Source organism: Cladophialophora carrionii, assembly GCF_000365165.1.
Source record: "Cladophialophora carrionii CBS 160.54 unplaced genomic scaffold supercont1.6, whole genome shotgun sequence".
In the NCBI taxonomy this organism is placed as follows: domain Eukaryota; kingdom Fungi; phylum Ascomycota; class Eurotiomycetes; order Chaetothyriales; family Herpotrichiellaceae; genus Cladophialophora; species Cladophialophora carrionii.
The window spans coordinates 1,370,324-1,381,420 of NW_008481831.1; the positions used below are offsets into that span (position 1 = coordinate 1,370,324).

At 56.6% G+C, this 11,097-nt stretch overlaps 4 protein-coding genes across 4 annotated transcripts; 3 read left to right on the forward strand and 1 right to left on the reverse strand.

The window, feature by feature from the left end:
• Positions 1 to 1,190: 1,190 nt before the first annotated feature.
• Positions 1,191 to 3,542, forward strand: G647_07458 (DNA repair protein (mre11); the record flags this gene model as incomplete). The annotated part of the gene is made up of 1 exon (XM_008731773.1): positions 1,191 to 3,542. One exon carries the CDS (start codon positions 1,191 to 1,193, stop codon positions 3,540 to 3,542), a length of 2,352 nt encoding a protein of 783 aa, XP_008729995.1.
• A 316-nt stretch (positions 3,543 to 3,858) lies between these two features.
• On the reverse strand, positions 3,859 to 6,073 carry G647_07459 (uncharacterized protein; the record flags this gene model as incomplete). The annotated part of the gene is made up of 2 exons (XM_008731774.1): positions 3,859 to 5,779; positions 5,829 to 6,073. 2 exons carry the CDS (start codon positions 6,071 to 6,073, stop codon positions 3,859 to 3,861), a joined length of 2,166 nt encoding a protein of 721 aa, XP_008729996.1.
• Positions 6,074 to 6,733: 660 nt separating this feature from the next.
• G647_07460 (serine/threonine-protein phosphatase) lies at positions 6,734 to 7,997 on the forward strand (the record flags this gene model as incomplete). Its single annotated transcript, XM_008731775.1, has 2 exons — positions 6,734 to 6,887; positions 6,940 to 7,997. 2 exons carry the CDS (start codon positions 6,734 to 6,736, stop codon positions 7,995 to 7,997), a joined length of 1,212 nt encoding a protein of 403 aa, XP_008729997.1.
• A 541-nt stretch (positions 7,998 to 8,538) lies between these two features.
• On the forward strand, positions 8,539 to 10,884 carry G647_07461 (uncharacterized protein; the record flags this gene model as incomplete). The annotated part of the gene is made up of 1 exon (XM_008731776.1): positions 8,539 to 10,884. One exon carries the CDS (start codon positions 8,539 to 8,541, stop codon positions 10,882 to 10,884), a length of 2,346 nt encoding a protein of 781 aa, XP_008729998.1.
• Positions 10,885 to 11,097: the final 213 nt, after the last annotated feature.

The following is an 11,097-nucleotide window of genomic DNA, read 5'->3' on the forward strand; positions in this document are numbered from 1 at the left end:
GCACCTTGACGTATGTCCCAACGAAAATGCTTGGGGAGTGCAAGAACAAGTAGAGCGTGGCTTACCAAAGCGGCGTCCCAAGAGAAGTGCTTGTTGCCCGCACCGTCATGGAGATACTTCACGGCGAGTTGTTCGATGACTTCGTCGGAGGCGTTGGGAACATCGGCGACGTGGTCTTTGAGGTAGGCCTGACTCTCTTTGCGGAAACTCGTTTCGGCGACGGCGTCCATGCCCAGCTCGGCGCAGAGCTGGCCGACGGACTTGGGACCTTTCGGCATATTTTCAGCGTTGAGGCAGATGGTCGTGGTACTTCGCCACGAGCTGAGGTTGGAGAGGCTGACGCAGGAGTCGAGGTGAAGGTCGAGGCGTAGGTCGAGGCGTAAGATGACGACTCCGGTTTGAGGCCCAGCGGCGGGGCGTCGCGTCGAGGCTCGAGAGTGAATTCGCCAGCCGCCGACGCCGCCTTGGCAGAACCCGCCAGCAGGCTTACGGCGGGCGGCTCTATGGTTTGTCGGGCCTAGCGACAGGACATGGCTTGCCTGCGGTACACGTGAGACCGACTGCCTCGTTGAAGAAGCTTGAATTTCAAAGGCCGACGTGTCGACCGGCTTGAATTATGGTTATGCAGGGAGACTTTTTGGGGCAGATGAGGGCACGACGAGGAGCCTCCAACGCGTCGCTTCGCATGTCGATGCTTGCCTGCGCCGTCTGCGGACCACGGATTCGTCTGGCAATGACCGTAGGATAACATGACCGCGGGTCTATATATCAAACACTAGGAGATTGGTGGGCGTTAGGGCGGCTCAAATTGTAGACCGCGGCAGTCAAGATTCGACGGGAGCGTCATGTCATCTCAAGTCGTCCAGGCGAACGCGGTGGTAAAATAATCGTCTCTTCTGCTTTTCTCGTCCGATGGCCACTGTGTCTCTTGCTTCTCAGTCTCTTGTCATTGTACGTGTTCTCGCCTGAAACAGCACTCTGCAGACCTATGCCTCGAGTACGGTTCACTTCACGCTCTGATCAGCCAAGTCCAGTCTCCCTGTCGTTCGCTCATTCGTCCATGTCGAAGCAGGCAGCAAACGCGCCTCCTTGCCGGTGCCTTCGCCGTTGCCGTTACAAGCCGTCGTAGATTATCTCTTCCTCTCCGGACCATTCTCAACTCTTGTTCCGTTCGCTCGAAAGCAGCCGTCATGGCAGACACAATCACCGTCCTCGTCGCCACCGACAACCATGTCGGCGCCCACGAACGAAACCCAGTCCGTGGCGACGACTCGTGGAAGACATTCCACGAGATCATGTGCCTGGCCAGAGAGCGAGACGTCGACATGGTCCTCCTCGCCGGTGACCTCTTCCACGAAAATAAGCCTTCACGAAAATCCATGTACAATGTCATGCGGTCCGTCAGACTCAACTGCCTTAGCGACAAACCCTGTGAGCTGGAGATGCTTTCAGACGAGTCCGAGCACTTTGACGCCACCTTTGACCATGTCAACTACGAGGACCCGAACATCAATGTCGGCATACCCATCTTCTCAATCCATGGTAACCATGATGACCCTACTGGAGAAGGCCATTACTCTGCTCTGGACCTGCTCGCTGTCTCCGGCCTCGTCAACTACTATGGCAAAATACCGCAGAGTGACAATATCGTGGTCAAGCCCGTTTTGATTCAGAAAGGCCGTACGAAGCTCGCCCTCTACGGTCTCTCCAATGTTCGAGACGAGAGGCTTCACCGCACGTTCAGGGATCAGAAAGTCCAATACCATCGCCCTAGCACACAGATGGAGGACTGGTATAACTTGATCTGTCTGCACCAAAACCATCACGCCTATACAGATACCTCGTACCTGCCCGAGAACTTCCTCCCCGACTTCCTCGACCTCGTCATCTGGGGTCACGAGCACGAATGTGACATCGAACCAAGATTGAACCCCGAGATGAACTTCAAAGTCATGCAACCCGGTTCCTCAGTCGCTACATCCCTCAATCCCGGCGAAGCCGTGCCCAAACACGTTGCCATTCTCACCATCACGGGCCGCGAAATGCAATGTGAACCAATCCGCCTGAAAACCGTTCGCCCATTCGTGTACAAGGATATTGTCCTCGCGAATGACAAAGAAGCCGTCCGAATAGCCAAACACAAAGACGACCACCGCGTCGAACTTACAAGGCACTTGATCAAGATTGTTGATGGACTCATCGAGCAAGCCAAGGCAGAATGGCTCGAGGTCCAGCCAGAGCCGGAACACCCCGACGAGGAGCCCGAGGCACCACCGTTACCACTGATCAGACTGCGCGTGGAGACAACCTCACCAGACGGCATCACCCGCTTCGATATCGAAAACCCGCAGCGCTTTTCCAACCGCTTCATCGATAAAGTCGCAAACACCAACGACGTGGTCCAATTTCACGTCAAGAAGAAGAATGCCGCGGCCCGCACAGCCTACGACGCAGAAGCCGACGAGGAGATCATGGCGAAGTTCCAGGGCCTGGAAATCATCAAAGTCGAAGAACTGGTCAGAGAGTTCCTTGAGAAGCAGAGCCTTACCATCCTGCCGCCCAACGTGTTCGGGGATGCCGTCCATCAGTACGTCGACAAAGATGACAAGCACGCCGTGGAAACATTCGTGAATCAGTCGCTCGCGGATCAGATCAAGCACTTGGTGCGATTGCAAGAGGATGCGGACGACGCGGATGACGGGGATGAAGATCTCGCGACCCAGATTGAGCAGCAACGCGCGAAGATGGAGGAGATGTTCGCCAAGGGTGAGCTCAAGATCAGCAAGAGCAAGGCAAAGTACAAACCGAAGCCGGACGGCTGGGATTCCGATCTCGATGGACACTGGGAAGACAAACCTGAGGCATTAATCCACGACTCGGGTGATCTGGAAAGCAGAATAGGCGACGAGGACGACGAAGACGGCACACCAGCCCCGGCTACACGCGGCGGAACTCGAGGACGAGGCAGAGGCAGAGGCAGAGGCGGAAGAGCGGGGTCTACAACCGCGACGTCAACTCGCAAGACGGCAAAACCCACGGCAAAGAAACCAGCCGCTACGACAGTTGCACGCGGCCGCAAGCGAGCAGCGACATATGATGACGACGACGACGACGAAGAGGAAGAGGAAGAGGAAGAAGACATCGTCATGGGGAATGACGACGACGACGATGACGAAGAACCCGACTCGCAAGCCATGTTCGTGCCTGAGCCCAAGCGTAAAGCCGCCGCAGCAAAAGCTCCAGCTGCGCGAGCCACTCGTCATGCGTCCCCTGCCTCTGTGTCCACTACCGCGTCGCGGACAGGCGGAAGGGCCAAACCGGCGTCCTTTGCCGCCGCCTCCTCCTCCACTTCGACGACGAAGAAAACTCCCGCCCGCGCGGCGGCTTCCAAAGCAAGACAAACGCAGCTGAACTTCACCCACTCGCAGAACAGTATTCTCGGGCGTGGCAAGGCCTCGGGCGCGGCTGAGGAGATCAGGGATGACGACGACGACGATGATGATGCGTTCGACCCAATTCCTGCGACGAGGAGGAGGCGGTGAAAAGGTCTTGAGCCCCGAGTTAAAACTGGGGACAATGGTTGTACAATATTCCGCGTGTGAGGGATCACTAGACATCAGCAAGCGAATGAGTACTTTAATTTCAGGGGGTGAGATATTTCGTCATGTATCACATGCATGAACTTCCGACAAGCTTCGTCTGGACGGTTCCTACCAACCTGTCCATAAGGTAAGATAAAAGGGTATGTGGCTATCGAGGATGACTTTGAAAGACTCGGAAAACGGCCTCGCTCAAATCGACAGCGGCGTTTGTGTTGAGCTTCAAGCCATCGACTCCACAGCCAACGTCAGTTTTCATTCAGGATTCCTTCGGTTCTTCTTTTGCCGCTACAGGCGCCACGGTTGCTCCAGGTGTGTCTGCACTTGCACTTGCGCTTGCACCTGCACTTCCCGCTGCAATTTCACCTCCCGTAGCTGGAGAGGCATTTGTCGCCGCTGCAGCGCCGCCTCGTCCGCTGCCCCTGAAATTAACCCTTCCGCCGCGATGTCCTTGCCTGTTGCTCCGGTTTTGACCCTGACCCTGAGACTGACCTTGGCCTTGACTGGCTGCTCCGCCACGAGCATTATCCCTGCCACCACCCCCGCGACCACCTCTATTCGCTCCCCGCGGCGCTGTAGGTGGAGCTGGTACTCCAGGGGTGGAGGCCGTTGCCGATCCCGACGGCGCAGCAGGAGGCATCGGCGCCCCAGGGGTTTGAGCTTGTGTACTTGCGGTTTGCTGCGTGGGCGCCGCGGTTGGTGACGGGGTTGGAACCGATGGCTTTGGGGAGCTCACAGCTGGAGAACCAGGAACAGCATTCGCTTTTGTGACAGCCGAACCGGCAGCAGGAGCGGGAGTAGGGGAACTCTTCTGAGCCGTGGCAGGTTGGCCGCCTCTCTTCCCGTGTGGACTCTTATTCTCCAACACCACGACTTGCCCATTCGCGACCTTGACCGGACTGGCTGCCATAGCTTTCTTCAGGCCCTCATGCTCCGCAAAGTCAACATACCCTAACCCCTTCTTTTTATCGATTTCGCAGCGTGTGATGGTGCCGAAGGATTTGAATGCTTCTTTGAGTAAATCCTCGGTGATGCCCTGAGAGGGATTGGCGTGCTTGAGGAAGGCGGATTTAGCGCCTGCAGAGGGCTGAGCGGGAGATGGTTGCGGTTTTGCGCGGTTGGGATGGGTTTGTGGCTGGGTTGTTGTTGCTTGTTGAGAAGGCGTGGTGGGAGGTTGTTTTGCTGATGAGGATGCGGCGGCGCTGGGTGTTCGCGAGGCTCTTGACGCTCGTGGACCAGTGGGTGGCGCTGCGGGCGTGGTGGGCGTTGCTGGCCCTGACGAATTCTGCTGGCTTGGTGCCGACTCTGCAGGGTTAGGTCCTGCTGTGGGTTTTGCAAGTGTCGGGGTAATCGGTGGTGCAGCGCTTGATGCAGATGCTGTCGCATTTGCCTTCGGTGTCCTAGGAGAAGTGCTGCCTTTTGCGAGCAGACCCAGATCTCGCTGCAGCATCCGGGCAGCCCCTCGGGCGGTATCTCGAGGCGCTCTGTTACGGTCTTGCTTAGCCGACTCTGTCGGCTGAGACTGGGCTGTCGGTGCTGTCTCTTTTGTTGCTGGCTGTACTCTTTCGCTTTTGGCCGGCAGGGAGCTTTGTTTTCCTTGCACAGCGGCCACGGACTTCTGCACGGCCTTGATGGCATCCTGGGTAGCTTTGGCCACCCTCTCCTTTTCTTTCTCTTTGTCCTTGTCCTTCTCTGTTGCAGTAGGATTCGCCTTGCCTTTGATGATCACTGTTGGAGTGCGCTCATTCTTAGTGGGCTTCGCCTCCTTGCCGGCGCTCTTAGCGGCTTTGGCTTGTGCGGCTTCTTTGGCTTTGTTGGCTTTCTTTTCCTTTATATACTGGACAAGGGGCGTAATCGTGACGGGCTCCGTTTTGAGTTCACCAGACTCTGTCCCATTGCCCGTGGGCTTGGTGATGGGTTCTGTCAAGCTCTGCAAGAAATCAATAAATTCTTGATCTTGGTCAATGGTACCCTGCCTCCCGTCGTGCCGGGTTCGTCCACTTGGCGTCTTGTTGTACGGTGCAAACTCAAGCGACGGAGGTCCTAAAAGGCATGGATCTTTGGTTGTGTTTCTGGCGTCCTGGAACGACGTCTCTTTGACTAGAGCGGAAAGCGTGTCCAGGACCGACTGTTCCTTGACTTTGAGATACGCTCTAGCTGGTCGCGACGGCTTTGAGGGACTGGATCTGGTCAGCTCAAGTTGAAAAGCCCAGGCTGCGGTGTGCTGACTCTCTGGAGACCTTGCCATCGTGATAGGCTGCCCATTCAACCTTGCCATTGCCTACGTGCCACTCATCACCAAGCGCTGCCCAAAATTCTGTCTCTATGAGCCCTGGTGGCAGACGACGTATGATCAGTCTGAGTCTCGGTGCTGGACTCCTCTGCGATGATTTTGGGGCAGAATTCGCTGCTGCCGTCTTCCTCGCTGCTGCGTTAACAGGCAAAACGCCTGCTGAACGACCCTTGCTTGACATTGTCGTAGATCTAGCCGTGATGCTGGAGTGAGAGAATAGTCAGAGATCAGTTAAATAACATATAGACCCGCGATGAAATACAGGTCAGCGCGTTGTGAATTAGGCATCGATAAGCAACGATGTGTCACAGGATGGTCTGGGTGACCGTCAGTGAAGACATGCAAGTGAATGTCGATGTCGGGTGTGACGATGGCCCCATAAATAATCGCCCTCTATCGGCTTCGGACCGGACTTACTTTTCCCCTAGCGCAGCATCCAACTGAGCCGCGATGGCAGCGGCGTCGACTGCCTCCACTCCCTCTGGTAAGTGTAGTCCCTTGCAGGCCGTCCTATCGCTGTCGCCAACAACGTTCTAGAGACAACGGCCTTGCCAGAGGCATTTCCAGTGTTTGACGACTCGTCCTCCCCTCCCAGTTCTCCTTCCCCTCCTCCTCGTTCCCTCCCACGCCCGCCCCGCCGAAGGTCGCGCCAGGTCAACGAGATTGACCGACGGGTCCTGTTTGGGTCCAACAAACCCAACGTATTTACGTACGTTGACCTTGTGCGTTGCCTGCGGTGCCCAGCGGCGCCAGGTTTCCTCCCGCGTGCTCCCCAGAGCCAACTGGGTTCCCAGTCCACCTACACCCGCTCCGCCAACCTCTCCTCCTTCTCTCCAGCACCATGGGCGCTGTCAAGGTCCCAGTTCCAGGCCCAGCCCGCCTCAAGCGGTCAGCAGGGCCAGATGAGTGGCTCGAGGCGGCGAAGAACTGCAAATACCTCTCTGAGTACCACATGAAACAGCTCTGCGAAATCGTCAAAGAGTACATGATGGAAGGTTGGTCAGCCTGTGCCGCCATGAAGTGAGTGACAATTGACCGAGATTCCAGAGTCAAACATACAGCCTGTCTCTACCCCGGTCACCATCTGCGGTGATATTCACGGACAATTCTACGACTTACTCGAACTCTTCCGAGTCGCAGGAGGCATGCCCAATGAATCAGCGCCAGAAACGCCAGTCACGCCCGCAAACATCATCACGGCCGCCGACATTGAGCCCCCCTCGACAATCACGAACCCCAAACTCAAGAAGAAACTGAGACTAGGTGGATCAGAACATCCCGACACGCCGAGCGAGAAGAGCAGCATCAGCGATGCCGAAGAAATCCCCTCATCACAACAATCCGAAATCGAAGACGAGAGATCTGAGTCCGGAAACATCATCTCGCGCAAGCAAAACGCTAATTTCATCTTCCTCGGCGACTATGTCGACCGTGGTTATTTCTCCCTCGAAACGCTTACACTTCTCTTATGCCTCAAGGCAAAATACCCTGACAAAATCACCCTAGTCAGAGGCAATCACGAGTCTCGCCAGATTACGCAGGTCTACGGCTTCTACGAAGAATGCGTACAGAAATACGGCAACACCTCGGTGTGGAAAGCCTGCTGCCAGGTCTTTGACTTTATGACACTCGGAGCCATAGTAGACGGCAAAGTCCTATGCGTACACGGCGGTCTCTCGCCCGAAATCAGAACGCTCGATCAAGTCCGCGTCGTGGCGCGAGCACAAGAAATCCCGCATGAAGGCGCCTTTTGCGACCTCGTATGGTCAGATCCAGAAGACGTTGAGACCTGGGCCGTCTCGCCTCGAGGGGCCGGCTGGCTATTCGGAGATCGAGTCAGTCAAGAATTCTGTCACGTCAACGGCCTGAACCTCATCGCCAGAGCACATCAGTTGGTCAATGAAGGCTACAAATATCACTTCAAGAGTCAGGACGTGGTCACGGTTTGGAGTGCACCAAATTACTGCTACAGATGCGGAAACCTGGCGTCAGTATGCGACATTGGCGAAGACATGAAACCGCAATTCAAACTTTTCAGCGCGGTCAAAGATGAGCTACGACACGTGCCAGCGTCGAGAGGTGGTCGAAATGAGTACTTTCTCTAGGGGCTGATGAAGAGTGAGCGGTAGTTGAACGACTTTGGTCTGAAAGAGCCAAACAGAGGCATATATGCTCGGGCAGCCTTCCCCACGAATGACAAATGAAGAGGAGACGAGGAGCTGGCATGAAGCACGAATGAGCTTGGACGAGCTTGGTATGAAAGGACCGGAGAAGTCATGCTTCGTGCGTTTTCAGCATAGCGAGGGCGCCAATACCGGCTCCGGCATGCATTGTAACAATACAGACAAAGAGCTGGCGGGTAGAGCTAGCCCTGAATATGATGACCATGAAATGAACATTTGACCGCTTCGCTGTGCTCACACGACACTTATTTTCATAGCTGGAACTCCGGAGTCGCATTAGCCTCCGCGAAGCCCAGTCGTGCCCGTTTGGCGCTGACGCAAAGTTGGAGATGGATGCGAAAGAAACTCCGAACTGTCACTAACTGGTGTACTGTATATGTATACTCCGTATGCTTCTCCGAATCTCGAGAGTCCGTGAGCGAGGCCTCGAGGTCAACGTCCTTCCAAGAGATATGCACTGGACATGCGAACAACAGCCATATGCCTCTTCCGGCACACCCTGAGGCGTAGTCGTCTCAATCTCATTCAAATCCACAATGGCACATTCTACAGAGAGCACCCGTCAGCGGGCGGAAAGGACACATCTACGAACCCTCCTCTATTCCCAGACCTGAGATTCGAGCTTCCTGCCACGACCCGGCGCAAAGGCTCCGGCCAGGATACCGAGAGAAGAAGCCCTCACTGGGCCGTCATCAGCGGGTCTGGAGATGGGACCACGTTCCTCGAGATCCTAAGAGGATCGCACCTCTGTTTCCCGCCCAACGCGAGATCCTACCCGTACCTAGCCGACGGGGACATCGACGACCAGACGGACCACCGGCTACGAATCCCCTCCCGCGCCATCCAGTATGTCGGGTTCAACACCAAGCAGGGCGGGATTGCGGGCGCCGGAGGCGTCACTGGCGCATACCTGAGCGCAAGATACGAAAGCCGCAGGGAAGAGACGGACTGGACAGTGCTGCAATACCTCACGGGCGACACGGAACTCAACCCGGGCGAGAAACAACAACACGTCGACCAGAGTTTGTTGCACAAGGTCATCGCAGACCTGCGGCTGCAGAAGCTGACGGCCATGCCCGTCAGCAACCTCTCCAACGGACAGACCCGGCGGGCGAGGATTGCGAAAGCACTGCTCGGGCGGCCCTTGCTCTTGCTTCTGGACGAACCGTTCATGGGACTCGATCCGCCCACGCTGGTCACACTGTCGCCCATGCTGAAGAAACTGGCCTATCAGTCGAGTCCGCTGCTCATGCTCGGACTGCGGCCTCAGGATCCCATCCCAGAGTGGATCACGCATTTGGTCGTGCTTGGACACAACCACACTGTGGCGTTGATGGGCGAGAAGGACAGAGTCCTCCTCAGTGTGCGGAAGTGGGCAGATGTGGCGTCCAAGTCGCATGTGCGGACTCAAGACCAGAGTGCCGTCGAGGGGATTCTGAAGCAATATGGGCCCCCACCCGTTGGTCTGACTGGAGATGTGCTAAGTGAGACTGGCATATCCACAGCGTCTCTAGGGATACCTGCGGAGGAATTTCCCGCAGAGGAGGTTGACTCTGTCGCGGGATCAGACCGGCCATTTAAATCGCCACTGGACGACACACTGCGACAGCTCGTCACGTCGGCACCAAGCGCGAGTCATGGGCAGGGATCAACAACATCTATGCCTTCCTTACCCTCAGACCAGCGGACCACACGCACAACAACCAACGCCACCGTCACCACAAAATCCACAGCAGGCGCCCCTCTGATCGAACTCTCGTCCGTGATGGTCAAATACGGGTCGAAAATCGTGCTCGGCAACCCGACGGGTCTCTCCCTCACGCTGAACCAAGGCACGCGCCTGGCCCTCCTCGGCCCCAACGGCAGCGGCAAAACCACGCTCCTGTCGCTCCTCACGTCGGACCACCCGCAGTCGTACTCGCTCCCGATCCGCTTCTTCGGACGCACCCGTCTCCCGGACCCGGCCAACAACATCGCCGGACTCAGCCTCTGGGAGATCCAAAGCCGCATAGGACACTCCAGCCCGGAGATCCACGCCTTCTTCCCAAAGCACCTCTCCATCCGACGAGCGCTAGAGTCCGCCTGGGCCGAGACATACGCGGGACGGCCGAACCTGACGCCTTCGCGCGCCGCGCTCGTCGACCAGGTCCTAGAATGGTGGGAACCCGAGTTACGACCGGAGGGGCCGCGGCCGCGGCCTCATCGCGACAGCCACGATTCCAGCATCATCCATAACGGTGACGGCGATGGCGATGGTGATGGTAATAACTATAGCTGGGCGACCTCCAAGACACACCCGTTCGGCACGCTGCCCTTCTCGACGCAGCGACTCCTCCTCTTCTTGAGAGCGTTGATCAAACAGCCCGACATCATCATCCTGGACGAGGCCTTCTCGGGTCTATCGGCACGGACGCGCGACAAAGCCATGGCCTGGCTTGAATTCGGGGCGGCGTCGTCGGGCAGTTCGGAATTTGCGCCGCGTGAGAAACGCAATGCGAGCACGGCAAGCATCCCCTCTGACGAGAAGACTCGCGTCGTCGACGGAGGAGGGACGCGGCACGGTAGTAAAACTGACACTGACACGGACGACGATGTGACCACAACCACGTTCCGCGGCCTCACCGATCGACAGGCCCTCGTCGTGGTCAGCCACGTCAAGGAAGAGATCCCCGACTGTGTGGACGAGTGGCTCCGGTTGCCCGGCGAGGAGGAAATCACCGAGACGGGCCGGGGCGTCGAAGGCGGCAAGACGCCACACAGGGGGTGGGTCAAGTCGCCGGAGGGCTGGATGAAGGTTTGGGGGCTGTGAAAAGAGTAAAAGTAAATGTCAATGTGAATGTCCATATATACGTACGTACATATATATTTACGTTTTCAAATGCCATTCGTAGTACACAGAGTGATGACGATGGAATAAGTACAGGTGTGCTGGATCTGGATGATCGGTAGTAATTAGATTTAGATTCATGTTGGAAAGGGGTGGAGGATGCGTATGTGATCCGATTATTCAAAGCCCAAAGAG